Source organism: Coregonus lavaretus (genome assembly GCF_964263955.1).
Source record: "Coregonus lavaretus genome assembly, chromosome: 22".
Classification (NCBI taxonomy): Eukaryota; Metazoa; Chordata; class Actinopteri; order Salmoniformes; family Salmonidae; genus Coregonus; species Coregonus lavaretus.
The window spans coordinates 15,619,707-15,638,338 of record NC_140009.1 but is presented as its reverse complement, the minus strand read 5'-3'; the positions used below and the strand labels follow the sequence as shown (position 1 = coordinate 15,638,338).

Here is an 18,632-nt window from a genome sequence, read left to right as displayed (position 1 = left end):
AGTTGCAGTAGCAAAGTTGTATAAATAGTTGCAATGATTAGTAAGTAATCATCAACACAAGTATTACTATTGATATTGTTAGTCTAGTATTAGTAAGATTTCATTGGGCGGTAAACTCAGTTGCATGATCCATTCAATCTTTGACACAGATTTGTATTTTGGTGGATTTCTGTGTGCTTATGAAAATGTATGCAATCACTAACTGTAAGTCGTCTGGATAAGAGCGTCTGCTAAATGACTAAAATGTAAAATGTAAATGCTTATATTTTTCCTCACCCTCAAAACCCTAATCTTGGACATTAATGGAGTTTATGTAGAACTTAATTAAACATGTTCAATGGTAGCAGCACAGCAATCCCACAAGAGAGAGACATATAAGAAGAGGGAGACTGAGACCATTATGCTGTTGCCTAGCAACACATGTACAAAATTTGAAGCGATTTAGTGCCCCCATACTGGTTTATCGTGGAGGTCATATGTTTCCTAAACCCACATAAATGTGTGCTGGCTGTCAGATAGGGTTTTGGGGAATTCTAAACTCAGGGGTCTGTCTCATTGGTAGGCTATTACTGTGGACATTGATACGTCGATGACCACAACGTGAAACATTGTTCTCCCTTTTAACTGTCTTACTTCACAGATTTGTGGAGGCAAGTATGATGTTTCCTTTTGATTGAATGACAAATGTTGCATCAAAATGCTTATCATCAGAAATGAGCAGACAGTCTTTCTGTAGCAGAGGGATTTGGCTCATTTGCATTTATGGTGAAATCGGAGCCAAGAAACACAGAAGTGAGTGAGAGAACAGGCTCCACAAATCTGATTGACGCTTCCCTCCATACTCCAAGAATATGATAGGTCAACCTACTCCTTGCGGCTTGCATACAGAGTTCAAGACTATTTTAAGCTATAGCATATAAGAAAGCTTTTTAGTTTGCATGAAACTGCCCTCAGCAGCTCTGTGTTTTTTTACAAGTGTGTGTGTGTGAATGTGCGTGTGCGTGTGTGTGCATGCGTGCGTGCGTGTGTGTGTGTGTGTGTGTGTGTGTGTGTGTGTGTGTGTGTGTGTGTGTGTGTGTGTGTGGCGAGACGGAGCTGCTGAGGCATCCACTTCACACCAATTTAGGTCATGCTAAACAAATCGTACTGGAGGAGGCACAGACAAATGGGAAAATGTATTCTCTTCTTGAGGAGATTTCATTTCTTAGCATGTTTACTGGGGTATATCACCACTAGCAGGGAGTTTATTTAGTGTCTGAAGGGATGTTTATATTTAATCATTGCTTATTATCACTAATGGTTAATGGTGACGATGTCACACAGTGTATATATTCTGTTTACAGCCATGTTGTATGTGCTGAGACCAGTTCAATGGAAGATTCTCCTTAGCAGGGGTTTTCCAGGGTTAAGCTCTTCTACCTTAACTTTCAAAAACATAAAAAACTGAAATTTGTGTACATTTCTGGCAGTACAGAGAAAAACAAGTCTGTAACAATATGAATAAAATATGTGGATTGCTTATGATTAGCATACTAATCGCTCATCATCATGGTAATCAGCTCATTTGTGACCTCAAATTGCTGAATGTTGGAAGGAAGTATTGGGACAGAAAAATCTAACTAAAGACTGAGTGAGAGATGCTCTGATCTCACATCAAGCACTGTACAGAACAATAAACACAGATGTGAATGTAAGGTAGTTTAGAAATATGAAGGAACAAATATCAATACAATGCATTTGTTATACAGTTGGTATCATCATGGGTGAAGGAATTATGTAACAGAATAGGAGTTATATGTATGTCGACAATGGCGGGATCAAATCTAACATTTGCCTTTTAATCTAAAATAAAATAATTTTCAACAAGCTTCATTTTTGAGACCATGCTCATTTTATTTCCAAGATAAACCTATTCCCGACGTGTCAATATTAACATTCAATATGCCTTAGTTTTTCTTATTTATTAATTTACAGAGTTTATCTTTGTCAGGTGCATGGTCTCATTATTGACTTATTCAATGTATTCAATGAGAGAAAGCTTACCTACCTTTCCAAATCCTCTATCTTTGCATTTAATCATAAGATGTTTATTATTTGGTGGAATTTTATTGGCATTAGCCATTTTCACAGATTCATACAGTAGGTTCATACATTGATATCAACATTACATTCTATTTCACCCAAATATAATAAAGAAACCAGTATGAAATATGTTTTATATTGGGAGCCTGGCAATATTCCGGTACAATCATCTTACTATAAGTCAATTTGCAATGAACACCATCTGGGAATGATCACATTTTTTGGCATTAGATCATCAACTAATTTTCAATTCCACTTCATATTTAACTCAAATTAATCTGTAGTGTACATTTGCCTGCTTGCTGTAAATTGCAATCAGCAATCACTAATCATTTCACAGGATACACTATAGAATAGAAAATATAAGATTTGAAGATGGCTGTAAGCAACAACGGAATATGTAATTTTCATATATTCCTTTCATTGCAATAATTGACCTGGCACACACTGATCATAGACTTGTTCAATATGTCTCTGTGAGTAAGACGGGAACAGAAGACCTCATGATGTTGGTAGTGATCAATCACTGAAGATGATCACATGAACCTCTATAATGCCAATACATGTAAGGGCACTGCATAAAATCTCCAGCTAATGGAACATGCAGGGGGATTCATGGAGTGGATCCACACAGCCATACTGCCTAGTTAAAATGGAACGTTCAGGGCTCTGACAATGGAAGCTACAGAGTTGAGAGGAATAGAAAACCAAAGGGTTCAGAGGTCAGCAGAGAGTGCAGGCGTCTCATCAGTGTCACCAGCCGTTGACATGTCTCTGTGTTGCACCAGCAGTTGTATAAATATGTGTCATGTTTCACACTCCATGTCAGGAGGGAAGGCAACCCAGATGGGATTTTAAATGCTACATTTCATGTGTTATCATTTAGTGAGTTAGTTCACCCCTCATTGGTTTACCATCTGCTGCCCTCTCAGCTTTCACTATCTGAGTAGGATGGGAACATTCACATTGCACTGTACTCTACTCTACTGCCATAATGTCCTGATCTTACTGGGGACTCACTTCTAGCAATGGACTACATTCACCACATTTTACACAACTTAGTAAAATGAGTTAAATGTCTTTCAATAGAAACGGTCTCACAAATTTGTCTCACTATTTTTTTATATGGATAAAATACTGACATTTTAAGCTATTCAAGTTAGTATTATGACTAAATAAAAAAAAAAAAAAGTGACAACTCTTGCTTCTTTGTTTTGTGAAAAATATGTCACAGGCAATGCCGACAAAATGTTTTACTTAATCTGCTATGCTTCAACAGAGTTCAGGCAATAATAATGCGGTCTATTTTACCCAAAAAACTTTTGGCACTGACCTGATATGGGGAAAAAAACATTTTTCCTCTTATTTCCGAATACTTTCAATACAGTTGATTATTAACCTGCATCAGGGTACAATAATTTTGTAATATAGTACAACTTACCACTGACGTCAAAACTTGTTTTTGTGAAGAATCCATAGAGGGTAATGTTGTTTTCTTTTTGCCTTATTTCTATGGTTACAACAAGACATTTCAAAACAGACACTTCAGCTCAAACTCCGTTTGGCTTGTTGTATTCACGTTTAGGACAACCACATCGGTCAAATCTCTTGCAGTTTGAATTGTACAGCTTGAAGCCACACATTTATTTGAATTTGTGAGTTACATTATTCTTAATTGAGTGAGTTTATTCCTCTTACATCATCATTCATTTCTAAAGACGGTAGGCTAAAACGATTACAGGCAGAGTTCGACAATCAGCCAGTGCCCCCTCCCTTTATTGACGAGCTCCCTTTTCACACTTGTCAGAAAGCATACAGCCGCCGACTGGCCTCACCTTCCAAATATGCTTGTCGTGCTAACACTGCCCTCGATATGTTTGCATTTCACACTCCGAGAGGACATTTCATTTGAGTAGGGTTGAGGTGGGTTGGGGTGACATGTTTTGGGGTTGGGGGCTAGGGGCTAGGGGCTGGGGGCTGAGAATAAGGTGTTTTCGAATTTTCCTCAATTTGAAGACCATGACAAAGCCTATTTTCTAAATTTAGTGTAAAATGAGGTGGTCAATAGGTTATTGGTGTGATATCGTCGGATAAACTTGTTTGTTAGCCTAATGGTGAATATTAAGTAAACTAAGTCTGACAACTGCTTTAGAATTTATCAGAATTTGCTCATTAGTAAAACAGTGAAAACTAAACAAAAAATAATGAAATATTGAGAGAACATGCTCCATCGCGATGTCAGTGTTGGATGTGTACACGGAGGAGGAGGGGGGGCGACTTTCAGATGACATTGACGCTATGTAGATGGGAGTTGAGAATTGCGCTCCCCTCAACGTTTCAGGTTGTTGATGTTAGACAGTCGCGAAGCGGCTGCTTCTCGTGTTGATTTAGCCACCTCGTCAGCACCGCGCGCCGCTGGACAGCTCCCCGCAGCGGGATAGGTGTGAGCTCTCCTCTAGGACACTTTTGGCGCTTGTTCCAAGTCTTTTAATGGAAAAACAATATCTTTATGTTCCAAGTAAAACTGGAAGTTTACAACTTCAGAGGGAATCTACGGATACCTCGTTTCGAGATTTGTGGCAGACAGCACATCCTCGGTGGCAGAGAGCGCAGCTTCATTGTGAGTAAATTGGATTATTTTATGTGTGTGTGAATTCCATACCAATGCGTTTCGCGGTGTTACAATTCCGTGAATCGTTCATAGTCAGTGATAAAGCAGCAAGCAAGACGGTGATTTAACTCGTAGTTTAACGTGACAGTATGGAACTGTTGTAACCATAATGACTTTAGGTAATAAAGGACCTTGTTTTATAGCCAATTAAATGCAGAATAGACGGCTCTCCTGGATGATTGAATGGTTCATATAACTGTGTACATTTTTTGTCATATAGGAGTGCATTTGGTTCTCTATTCCTCGAATGTAATGGAAGGCTATTTGTGCAGCCTGGTGCGTAAAGCTTTACGCTTTGGGCATTCCTTTGTCTCCCCAATGCAATTGTGATTCAGTTTGGTTGAGACATTGCTCTCGGTTTTTCTGTCCACTTAAATCAGTGCATAGGTAGTGCATCGGTAATAAGTAAGCTTATCTGCATGTGTCAGTTGCACGGTGTAATTGTTGCTCTCTCAGATTGGATATGCATATGTAATTGTCGAATGTTATGTTGCGATGTTGCGTTTTACGCGTGAGCTGGATGGCTTTGATTATAACAATGTCTGAAAGTTTTTTTCTTTGCAAATGATGATGCATTTGGTGATGGGCATACTCGACATTGGACTGTATTCAATTGCAAATTGTGTTGATTTGATTGTAAGAATATTGGGGGTGAGAGAAGTCGGCTATATAGCCTATAATCAACCTACGCACAACCTTATCGTCTGCGTTGTTATATGGGAGAAAAAGTCCTATGCCATCATTAATGTGCCATCATTGTTTTTTGATAGCATTGTTGTGTCTCAGACTCTGCATTGCATATATTTGGCGAGACTGTTATTAGTGTCTAGAGTGGAATCGATCGAAAAAAATCTAACTTTGAAAATGCATTTTATTTTCAGTTGCTTACAAATAGCCTTGGTGTGTATTGAACAGTCAAGCTACATACAATGCCTGTAAATGCCAGCGGTTTGTAATTCAGTCATTATTGAATTCGTTCTTAAATTGCATTCCCATTCTGGAGCTAATAAATTGTAAACGTAATCATGTTGTTTAATCAATTTCCCAATTTGAGTGCGCACTCAAAAACCGACAAATCACTGTATTCACCAATTCCAGGTTAACGGCAACAGACGAGCCGTGTCCCCATAGCCTTCACCTGCTTCCAAACATTTGGTTAAGAGGTTTTCCAAAAACCGCGAAGCTGCTGTCTGCGTGGACTGGTGCTGAAGCTCCCCTTTCAAAGGCCAGGACCACTACCAAATCGAGAGACATGGCGACGAACGGCACCAAAACGGATGGACAAGTAACAGAACTTAACGAAGTGGCAACTAATGACAAACCCAAGTCACTGGACGTGAAAGGGGAAAAGACGAAAAAGGATCTTCCCGAAAGAGAAACATGGGGAGGGAGATTCGATTTCCTTCTGTCCTGTGTAGGTTATGCAATTGGACTGGGCAACGTATGGAGATTTCCATATCTCTGTGGAAAAAACGGTGGAGGTAAACACGATTTAAAAAAGTAATATATAACCTACATATAACCTAACTAATTTCACTCTTCAGTAGGCCTAAGTGCTTCGTCGATTTCGAGCACCCTAATTATTATGAAAAGTGAATACCTCAATGTCCCTTGTGTAAGAGCGCAGATACGCATTTTTCATTTCCTAATTTAATATGATTCCAATTAGCTTCCACAGTGGGCTGTAAGTAACATTCCATTGCTCATGTCTTGTTTTATTCTGCCATTTATATTTGGTTTGATTTACTTGTGTCAATGCAGGAGCCTTCTTGATCCCCTATTTTTTGACACTCATATTTGCTGGGATGCCCCTGTTCCTGCTGGAGACCGCTCTTGGTCAGTACACCTCAATTGGTGGGCTTGGCGTCTGGAAACTGGCTCCTGTGTTCAAAGGTATGCATTCTACTCATGCAATGCTCTTACTTTATGTCTAAAAGCATTTTTTTTGTATCAAATCAAATTCCTAGTAGTCAGGTGGCCCCTTGTGCACCTATCTTTATTGTATGGTAATTATGGCCATCATGATCATCAACAACAAAAGATACAAAGTGTTCTTCTGTAAGTCTCTGTGAATATGCTGGAGCGTTAGGAGCATGCACAAAAAATTTCATCAATTTCCATCTCATAGGTGTTGGCCTTGCAGCAGCTGTCCTGGCCTTCTGGCTTAACATTTATTACATTGTCATCATTGCCTGGGCCATTTACTATCTCTACAACTCCTTTACCACTGTAAGTACCACACCTTTACCTCCTACAAACCACATGGGGATGAGACAAACACGGGTTCCAGCTTTGCTCTCTGCTCTCTGAGGATTGTAACATGCTTGTTGATGCCATGTGAGATCTCTCATTGTGTCAAGGAGGAAAGCATACATTATGCTTCAGTTTTTCTACGTTATCTTTCTGTTTTTCAGGAACTTCCATGGAGCTCATGTGGCAATCCATGGAACACAGAAAAGTGTTACTCAAACTACAGTATAGTTGATAACACCAATCTTACCAGTGCGGTGATGGAGTTTTGGGAGTAAGACATTGACTGCTTGTTTTGTTTTTTGTTGCTTCAGCACAGCATTACAGTACCCTGCATGACTGCTTGAGAAGTATAAAAGGAAATTCCCTTTGCTGCAAAGCATTCTCCCAGTCTGTATAATAGTCTTATTGTTACTCGTTCTGATCTTATAGGCGCAACATGCATCAAATGACCGATGGCTTGGAAAAACCAGGGCAGATCCGAGCACCACTGGCAATAACACTGGCCATCGCTTGGGTCCTAGTGTACTTCTGTATCTGGAAAGGGGTGAGCTGGACTGGCAAGGTAAGAGATTGGTTTCTCATGGCAGATTTAGGTAAATGGAAAAGCTCTCTGTCATCCAATGTGTGACAGTGATGCAATATTAATCGTTGTCATATCACCTTCATCAATCATTTATATTGCACTGACTATTGCCCAGATAGACTTTTAGAATGAGAGGAGAGACATCAAACCCTCATGTTCAGTAATCATATTCAGGCTCATGGGGCCTTCTCTAATTCCAATTCTCCTGATACAGAATTGGGGGGAAATTTGATGATGATGAGGAGGAGCGAACAAGCCCTCTAAAATCTGTTTTTTTCCCCCCTCCTCTCCCCTTCAGTTGGAACAATGTTACCCCCTGGTGTTGCTACGTTTTGGAAATCTAATGTGTCATGTGACCATAGAAAATTAAACTAGTTGTGGTCATAAAACGCAACACCCCCCTCCCCCCACACCCTGCGTTTTTTGCTTTCAAATCTCATATGGGGTATAATAAAAGCATAGTGAGACGGCGTCTAATTAAATTGTTTCTGTTCTCTGTGCGAGAGATTGGAGGACAATACATCCATTGGTTTTCCTCTCTAATGAAAAGGCCTTTGTTTAAGTAGAGACTGAATTGCAAATGCGTTAATTCGTATAGCTCATCTGCACCTAACAGTGTTAACATGCATTCATTTCCTGCTGATGTTGACTCATTTATTTCATTTTCTAGGTTGTGTACTTCTCAGCCACGTACCCCTATTTCATGCTTTTCATTCTGTTCTGCCGTGGAGTGACTCTACCTGGTGCTATGGATGGAATTCTCTTCTATATCACCCCTAACTTTGAAAAACTAAAAGAATCTGAGGTAATGAATGAACTTATCATTATATGTAAGATAAATACCTGTATGGGAGTCATTCATTTTTCAGCCTCCTTTGTCAAACGGCTAAATGGTTCTCTCCCTTTGTCAGGTATGGCTGGATGCTGCCACTCAGATATTTTTCTCCTACGGTTTGGGACTGGGCTCACTGATAGCTCTTGGCAGCTATAACCCTTTTAATAATAATGTTTACAGGTAAGATGGAGGTAGGCTTCTATTAAATGGAAAGATAATGTATCAGACAAGACCTGAAAATGCAACCATTAGACCAGTATACCTTAACAGTAAATGTGACTGTAAAGTGGACCTTTCTATCAGCCATGTACAATGAGAAGCCTAAATCAACGTTATAACAATCGATAAAGTATACTGAACAAAAATATAAACGCAACATGCAACAATTTCAACTATTTTACTGAGTTACAGTTCATTTAAGGAAATCAGTCAAATTGAAATAAATTCATTAGGCCCTAATCTATGGATTTCACATGACTGGGCAGGGGCACAGCCTTAGGTGGGCCTGGGAGGGCATATGCCCACCCAATCAAAAAAAAAACATTCCCACAAAAGGGCGGCTTGGAGGCGGCTTATGGTAGACAAATTAACATTCAATTATCTGGCACAGCTCTGGTGGACATTCCTGCAGTCAGCATGCCAATTGCACGCTCCCTCAAAACATGAGACATCTGTGGCATTGTGTTGTGTGACAAAACTGCACATTGTAGAGTGGCCTTTTATTGTCCCCAGCACAAGATGTAATGATCATGCGGTTTAATCAGCTTCTTGATATGTCACACCTGTCAGGTGGATGGATTATCTTGGCAAAGGAAAAATACTCACTAACACTTTACATGTTGCGTTTATATTTTTGTTCAGTATATTATGATTCAGTCTGATATGGGGTCCTTCATATGGCTTTGGATGTGGATAGCATACATCAAATGAACAACAATTTCACAACCTCTTCCCCAAACAGCACATCCATGGTTCTAGGTCACACAAATTGTTCATCAGTTATATAATGATACAGTCTCAACTTGCGTTTATTTCAATTGACTTGTTGTTTATTAGCGACCCAATATTATTTAGCTACAGGCCACACTTTATATCATGCAATTAGGTTTATAAATAAGGATTGATTTTGGAAAACTCTTCTTTGCAAATAGGGGCTTGGCATCCATTAGAAATGGACATTGCGTTATTTAATATTTAGGTATTACTGTGATATTAAGCTTATTTGGAAAAAATAACATTGTTCCCCATTGGAATGTTATACAAAAAGCAAATTGCATATTTTTTACAATCTGATTGCACACCTTATGTGGCCAATATAAATATGTTATTAAGCAGGGATATGTTTTCCACTCAGCAATAATAAGGAATAAGCTCTCTCTCCTGAGAAGGGCCTTTTTAGGAATCCATGATGATGTTACAGAAGAGATGACAGATCACCTTAAGCTGTGACAACAGGACGTTTTCATGTTTCTTTCCCCCAGAGACTCTATCATAGTGTGCTGCATCAACTCCTTCACCAGCATGTTTGCGGGCCTTGTCATCTTCTCTATTGTGGGCTTCATGGCGAATGTGACTAACAGGCCCATACAAGAAGTCGCAGCTTCAGGTAAACTCAATGCACCCTCAGAGCACAATAGGGGAGTAATGCTGTCTATTCTGACTCCTGCTCACTGCTTCAATCAACACAGAGAAATGCAGCTTGGAGAACTGTGAGCTAATGTGTTGTGTTGTGTGTTTGGTATGCAGGTCCAGGCCTGGCTTTTCTGGCGTACCCTGAGGCTGTGACCCAGCTGCCTATTTCTCCTCTCTGGGCTATCCTGTTCTTCTCAATGCTGCTGATGCTGGGGATTGACAGTCAGGTAAGGCTGTTTTCAGTGACTGCTCCCAGATCTGTTGGCGCTTCAGCCCAATCCTCTCACTATTGTTGTCATGCCATGTCAGGGGAGTTGGCTAAAACACCTACAGATCTGGGACCAGGCTACTTAGGTTCTGATCTAAATGTGTAAGCACAGGTATGTATGACACTGGTTTTCTCTGGTCTCTCCACATGAGAAGCAAACAGGGCTAATTTCAATTTTTTCCTAGTGGACAGATATATTGTAGCTGAGCCTTAACTTTTACTGTCAACTCCTTTTAATGCAACTATATCACCTCTCTCTCTGCCCCCGGGTGCTCTGTTCTCATGCTTTCACCTTGTGTATGATATTTTGGTAGCCTAACTCTAAGGCCACTGAGTCTGCTAGCAATTATATTAAATGCTGCTACTCCCGTTTACACAAAACAGATAAATCACAACATTACACACTTGTGCTCTGACTATATTTGTGACTAACCTTTATTTTTTATATCGAATGGATTTGTAAATGTTTGTACATACAGCAAGATAAATGGCTATTTTACATGTTAAAGTTATATTTTCAAGGTGGCTGCCAAAATGGGGTTGCTAGTGCTTAGAAACTAATCAAAATACACTATATATACAAAGGTATGTGGACACCCTTTCCAATTAGTGGATTCGGCTGTTTCAGCCACACCCGTTGCTGACAGGTGTATAAAATCGAGCACACAGCCATGCAACGTCAGCACAATAACTGTTTGTCGGGAGCTTCATGAAATGGGTTTCCATGGCCAAGCAGCCGCACACAAGCCTAAGATCACCATGCACAATGCCAAGCGTCGGCTGGAGTGGTGTAAGGCTTGCCGCCATTGGACTTTGGAGCAGTGGAAACGCGTTCTCTGGAGTCATGAATCACAATTTGGCAGTCTGACAGACAAATCTGGGTTTGGCGGATGCCAGGAGAACACGACCTGCCCGAATGCATAGTGCCAACTGTAAAGTTTGGTGGAGGAGGAATAATGGTGTGGGGCTGTTTTTCATGTTTCAGGCTAGGCCCCTTAGTTCCAGTGAAGGGAAATCTTAACGCTACAGCATACAATTACCTTCTAGACGATTGTGTGCTTCCAACTTTGTGGCAAAAGTTTGGGGAAGGCCCTTTCCTGTTTCAGCATTACAATGCCCCCGTGCAAAAAGCGATGTCCATACAGAAATGGTTTGTCGAGATCGGTGTGGAAGAACTTGACTGGCCTGCACAGAGCCCTGACCTTAACCCCATCGAACACCTTTGGGATGAATTGGAACACCGACTGCGAGCCAGGCCTAATAGCCCAACATCAGTGCCAGACCTCACTAATGCTCTTGTGGCTGAATGGAAGCAAGTCCACGCAGCAATGTTCCAACATCTGGTGGAAAGCCTTCCCAGAAGAGTGGAGGCTGTTATAGCAGCAAAGGGGGAACCAACTCCATATTAATGCCCATGATTTTGGAATGAGATGTTCAATGATCAGGTGTACACATACTTTTGGTCATGTAGTGTATATACAGTACAGTGCATTCGGAAAGTATTCAGACCCCTTCACTTTTTCCACATTTTGTTACGTTACAGCCTAATTCTAATACAGCCTTATACACAATACCCCATAATGACAAAGCGAAAACAGGTTTTTATTTTCTTGTGCAGATGTATTCAAAATAAAAACAGAAATACCTTATTTACATAAGTATTCAGACCCTTTGCTATGAGATTCGAAATTGAGCTCAGGTGGAATTCTGTTTCCATTGATCATCCTTGAGATGTTTCTACAACTTGATTGTAGTCCACCTGTGGTAAATTCAATTGATTGGACATGATTTGGAAAGGCACACACATGTCTCTATAAGAATTGTCCGTAGAGCTCCGAGACAGAATTGTGTCGAGGCACAGATCTGGGGAAGGGTACCAAAAAATGTCTGCAACATTGAAGGTCCCCAAGAACAGTGGCCTCCATCATTCTTAAATGGAAGAAGTTTGGAACCACCAAGACTCTTCCTAGAGCTGGCCGCCCGGCCAAACTGAGCAATTGGGGTAGAAGGGCCTTGCTCAGGGAGGTGACCAAGAACCCGATGGTCACTCTGACAGACCTCCAGAGTTCCTCTGTGGAGATGAGAGAACCTTCCAGAAGGACAACCATCTATGCAGCATGCCACCAATCAGGCCTTTATGGTAGAGTGGCCATACGGAAGCCACTCCTCAGTAAAAGGCACATGACAGCCCGCTTGGATTTTGCCAAGAGGCACCTAAGGACTCTCAGACCATGAGAAACAAGATTCTCTGGTCTGATGAAACCAAGATTGAACTCTTTGGCCTGAATGCCAAGCGTCACGTCTGGAGGAAACCTGGCACCATCCCTATGGTGAAGCATGGTGGTGGCAGCATCATGCTGTGGGGATGTTTTTCAACGGCAGGGACTGGGAGACTAATAAATATAGAGGGAAAGATAAACAGAGCAAAGTACAGAGAGATCCTTGATGAAAACCTGCTCCAGGATGCTCAGGACCTCAGACTGGGACGAAGGTTCACCTTCCAACAGGACAACGACCCTAAGCACACAGCCAAGACAACACAGGAGTGGCTTCGGGACAAGTCTCTGAATGTCCTTGAGTGGCCCAGCCAGAGCCCGGACTTGAACCCGATCGAACTTCTCTGGAGAGACCTGAAAATAGCTGTGCAGCGACGCTCCCCATCAAACCTGATAGAGCTTGAGATGATCTGTGGAGAAGAATGGGAGAAACTCCCCAAATACAGGTGTGCCAAGCTTGTAGCGTCATACCCAAGAATACTCGAGGCTGTAATCGCTGCCTAAGGTGCTTCAACAAAGTAGTGAGTAAAGGGTCTGAATACTTACGTAAATGTGATTTCTCTGTTTATTTTATTTTATAAATTAGCACAAAAAAAAGAAGTTTTTGTTCTGTCATTATGGGGTATTGTGTGCAGATTGATAAGGGGAAAAAACTATTTAATCCCTTTTAGAATATGGCTGTAACGTGACAAAATGTGGAAAAAGTGAAGGGGTCTTAATACTTTCCGAATGCACTGTATATATATTTATACAAAATCTAAATAAAATATATATATACTTTTTTTACCATTTATTTAGGTAGTTCTGGATAATATGTAGGTTATTACAATCTATTGCTTTCCATGATCTGAATTAATTCAATATAATCCATCAATATCCATAATCTTGGTCATTAGTTACAACTGTTACATGGTTATCATACTACTACATGAACCACCATGTTATAAATAAACAAATGTATATTTGCCCATTCAGTAAAATGAATGTACAACAGGGATACTATCCTTCTAGGGATCCATGTCCCAGTAATATACAATTGCACTTTTCTGGTCCTTTGAAGTTTTTTCTTTATACAAATAACAATTTAACAAATTATGCAGTTGATAAAAATGCATTTATTGTGAAAATATTACAAATAGGAACAACAGTATCAATTATAGAAGAAACATTAAGTGTTGCCTTGCATAGATACTAAGGAAAGTACTGTAAATATCTCCCCTTTTTAACTGAGCGGCCCCCATTTTGTGTGTGTAGTTCTGCACAGTGGAGGGCTTTATAACAGCTCTGGTGGATGAGTTTCCCAGGGCACTGAGGGGCAGGAGAGAGCTCTTTATCGCTGCTGTCTGCCTGGTCTCCTACTTGATCGGCCTGTCCAACATCACACAGGTATAGCACACCACAGCACACCACAGAACACGCCAGCTCTCTCTCTCTCTCTCTCTCTCTCTCTCTCTCTCTCTCTCTCTCTCTCTCTCTCTCTCTCTCTCTCTCTCTCTCTCTCTCTCTCTCTCTCTCTCTCTCTCTCTCTCTCTCTCTCTCTCTCTCTCTCTCTCTCTCTCTCTCTCTCTCTCTCTCTCTCTCTCTCTCTCTCTCTCTCTCTCACGTCACTGTGTCAATTCCACTAATGTCAATGACCAACCATCAAGTTAACCTCCAAGCTCAATGATACAGTATTTGATAAAACATTGGAATTACATTGGATAGCACTATCGCTGTTTAATTTAATTTATATAAAAAAAGATTTGTTTAGAGTAGACCATTCTGTTTGTTTGATTACACATGCTGTTGAAATCAGATCCCAACACTCATCTTTCCATCTGAGATGAGGACATTGATATAATGTGGAGACCACAGACCACTGCATATGGGTTCTTATCATAGTGTGACTCATCCATCTGTGTTGTGTCACTAGGGAGGCCTGTACGTGTTCAAGCTCTTCGACTACTACTCTGCCAGTGGGATGTGTCTGCTCTTCCTGGTCTTCTTCGAGTGCATCTCCATATCCTGGTTCTATGGTAGGTAGAGTCTCTAGGCAACATCAAATACACACACTAAGCTACATTATTACAGTGAACAGTATACATCAGAAACACCCTTTTTCAACATGACAAAATGACTTGTAACAGTGATGTATGCTCAGGCAAGTTTGTGAAAAAGCAATTAAAGCGTTCTTTCTCTGTTCCTAAAATGAGGTGATGAACAATGAATGAACTAGACGGTCTAGGTAAATTTGAAAGTTGAATGATAGAATAACCTCCCACCTGTCCAAAGACATTAGTCCAGCTTCAACCCCTGTTTACCCTTAGGGACATCATCTCTGCTCACGTGTCCTACACTACACCACCTCTCCTCCCTCATCACAATTCATGGCAGACTAGCGGTAAATTGGAAGAAATTGAATTTGAATACTTTGATCATGCATTCATTTGTCTCGCAGGTGTGAACAAGTTCTATGACAACATCCAGGAGATGATTGGCTACAAGCCCTGTATATGGTGGAAGCTGTGCTGGGTCTGTTTCACCCCTCTCATTGTGGCCGTAAGTAGTACACCATACACATCCAATACAACATCATGACATGAAAAATGAAAAGAACAAATAACATCAATAGTGATAATAGGGACCACAATGGAAATAAATCCCTGACTTTATTGTGCAATCCAGGTCACGTTTAAAGAAAGCCTTGTACTGTGTATATATGTATTATTTTTTATGTCAAATAAAATCAATCAATCAGTCACTGACCTGCCTCAAGCAATTCTGAGACAGAGACAGAAAGTGCCTGAGAAGCGGTGGTGTCAGGATTAATTAGGATCGTACCATGTCTCCCACAGGGGGTGTTCCTGTTCAGTGCAGTCCAAATGGTTCCTCTCACCTTGAACAACTATGTGTTCCCCGCCTGGGGCCAGGGAGTGGGCTGGCTCATGGCTCTGTCCTCCATGGTCCTCATTCCTGGTTACATGGTCTACATGTATCTCGGACTCAAGGGCACCTGGAAAGAGGTAAGTAACATGGCGACATAATGGATATTCAATGCAATTTGGTGATGATTGATATGTAACCCTAATGGTTAAAAAAAATGTGTTTAAGAACTAGTAAAAAATATAATTTCAGTCAGGTTCTCCTCTCTGGACATGTTGGAGATGCACTCATTGTGTTACTTAATTAACTGTTTTGTTGTGAATTTTTATCAGCGCCTGCAGATAATGTTTCAGCCTCCTGCAGTGGTCCGACGGCCACAGGAGAATGGGCCTGAGACAGTGGTTACGGAGACCAACATAGCTAGTCCTTCTAACCCGGCCAACCCAGATAGCCCTGCCAACCCAGATAGTCCTGCCATCCCGGCTAGTCCTGCCAACCCAACTGCTACAAGCCCGGTTGCTGCAGCCCCGGCCAGCCCAACACCTCCAGCCATTCCAGCTACTCTGGCTAGCCCTGTGAACCCAACCAGTCCGACCGTCCCAACCGTCCCTACCGTCCCTATCATTCCAGCCAACCCAACCAGCCCTACCAGCCCACCACCCAATCCAGTTAGCCCAATGCCAACGGAGCCAGCCATCACACCACCCAACATAGCGAGCTCAACCAACTTAACCAACCTTACCAACCTAACCAACGCAGAGGCCAATGTCTAGACAAGGCACAACCCTCATGGAGAAAGTGTAGTCAACAGCGAACATTACCAAGGACTTCCAAGATTTTAATTGATTCACCTACCTCCATCTGCAATATCTGATCAAACCAGATTGAAAAATCATGTTTAATTTTTCTGCATTTGTAAAGCCAACCTGGTAATGTTTTTTTTTATTGGTATGCATTACAATTACAAAAATCAAAGACTGTTAGTGTTCACAAAATCTACTGTAATCTGGGAAGAAAAAAAAATGTAAGCATACTGTGTAATACTGTGAGAGAGAAAAAACGATTGAAAAAATAGAATAGCAATTTGTTGAATATCTTCATGAACCAAGTAAATACAGTGTGACTATAGTAGAGATGAAGTTCTAGTGAACGAAATGGTCACCATGGGAGAGTGCAAGGGACGGGGTCAAATTATTGTGGTTGTTTACTAAGCCTTACTTGCACTCTGTGGGGCTGATTACAGGCCACATGGCAATGAGGGAACTCTGATGAAGAAGCACAATGCCAATAAGAAGTTTAAAGTCTATGAACCCTGGATTTATCCAGTATATCTGTTGCAAAATATTTTCTGTGTGAGAGAGACTGTTATTCTATCTTTTTTTTTGTATTTTTTTTTTTACTTTAATGTGATTTAAACCTTTTTAGAATTATTTTTAGAATGTTTTCTACTATAAGTGTTGTGACCGAGGACCAAAATTGTAGGCAGATGAAAGCAAAAATGATCTATGCCATGCAGTGTTCAGTTTGCGAAGCACAGGGTATCAAAAACGTACATAAAATGCAAAAGCACAGGGTATAGAAAAGTGATTTACAAACATTGACTATCCCTTAATGCTGACAGTCAATCCTGTTTACTTTTTTTGCATGCTTTCCTCAGTAACATCAGAGAAAATTCCAAAATGTCTCCTGACAGATCTAAAACGAGAATAGAGAAGGGTTTAAGCCAGTTATCAACCAATTTATACCAAGCCATAGTCTGTTTGCATGACTCGGCTGATCTCCAGAATATCACTTTGTACGCTAGCAAACAATATTGGACCAACTCTATGTTTAAAGATAGTCCTTTTTTGTTCACTCTTATGTGTAATGATCAATTATAGTTTGATCAATATGTATTCAGCAATACATATGTAGATGTATAGGTGCAGGCCAGTAGAAGAGTGGTCTGTTTCTAATTTTCTTTTCGTTGTCTTTGCTTTACTAGTGAAAAGCACAAAGCTTTATCTTTTGCCATGGTATGTTAAGACAATGCTAGTTTGCTTCTATGGCAGCTACAGTGAAAAGCATTTGATCCAACAAAACAAGTTTACTTTGAAAAGCAAAACAACTAAGTGAAAATGTGAAATGGCTACAGTTCATGTCCTGTCACTTTTGTATAAAGTTACTCTACCACAGTTTTCTCTGGAACCTTGTTGTAAAACTGTACTGTGTAAAACACGTAACTGTGAATGTTTGTAATACATTGGAAGTTATTGTCTAAATGTTGAAAAAATTCTAAAGGAGTTGCTGTTTTCTGCAATAATATTTTCACAGAAACTAAAGCACATATCTAACAGAAATATACAAAATTATGATGACAATGAAGACATTGACGATTATGTTAAAAATAGAAACTATGTCTAGTAAAAAATGATATTGTTTTGTATATTTTTAACTGTCTCACTGCCTAAGGTACAACATAATATTAACATGATATGTATTTAAATGGTGTCATATGATAAAGCACGATTGTCATGTTATACAAAAAGAAAAAAGCAGAAAAAATAAAGAATTATAGAAAATATGAATAACTGTCCTGCATTTGTTAATTTCTGCACTCAAGCATAATGTAATGTTTTCTGTACAGTAGCTTTTGATGTTGTGAAATTAGGTCACCATAATAGACCTCTCAAATACTAAACAGAAAACATTAGCAACACCTGCTGTTTCCATGACATAGACTGACCAGGTGAATCCAGGTGAAAGCTATGATCCCTTATTGATGTCACTTGTTAAATCCACTTCAATCAGTGTAGATGAAGGGGAGGAGACAGGTTAGAGAAGGATTTTTAAGCCTTGAGACAATTGAGACATGGATTGTGTATGTGTGCCATTCAGAGGGTGAATGGGAAAAACACAATATTTAAGTACCTTTGATCGGGGTATGGTAGTAGGTGTCAGGCACACCGGTTTGAGTGTGTCAAGAACTGCAACGCTGCTGGGATTTTTCACGCTCCACAGTTTCCCGTGCGTATCAAGAATGGTCCACCACCCAAAGGACATCCAGACAACTTAACACAACCATGGGAAGCATTGGAGTCAAAATGGGCCAGCATCCCTGTGGAACGCTTTCGACACCTTGTAGAGCCCATGCCCCGATGAATTGAGGCTGTTCTGAGGGCAAAGGGGGG

The 18,632-nt window shown here is 40.4% G+C and overlaps 1 protein-coding gene across 1 annotated transcript; it reads left to right on the top strand.

Annotated features, from left to right (window-relative positions):
* Positions 1–6,005: 6,005 nt before the first annotated feature.
* On the top strand, positions 6,006–17,984 carry LOC311150319 (sodium- and chloride-dependent GABA transporter 1-like; the record flags this gene model as incomplete). Its single annotated transcript, XM_084187725.1, has 14 exons — positions 6,006–6,234; positions 6,515–6,646; positions 6,882–6,982; positions 7,168–7,277; positions 7,436–7,568; positions 8,260–8,394; positions 8,501–8,604; positions 9,906–10,030; positions 10,171–10,283; positions 13,855–13,986; positions 14,513–14,615; positions 15,038–15,138; positions 15,435–15,602; positions 15,795–17,984. The coding sequence occupies 14 exons, from the start codon at positions 6,006–6,008 to the stop codon at positions 16,233–16,235; spliced, it is 2,127 nt and encodes a 708-aa protein (XP_084043851.1). The 3' UTR covers positions 16,236–17,984.
* Positions 17,985–18,632: the final 648 nt, after the last annotated feature.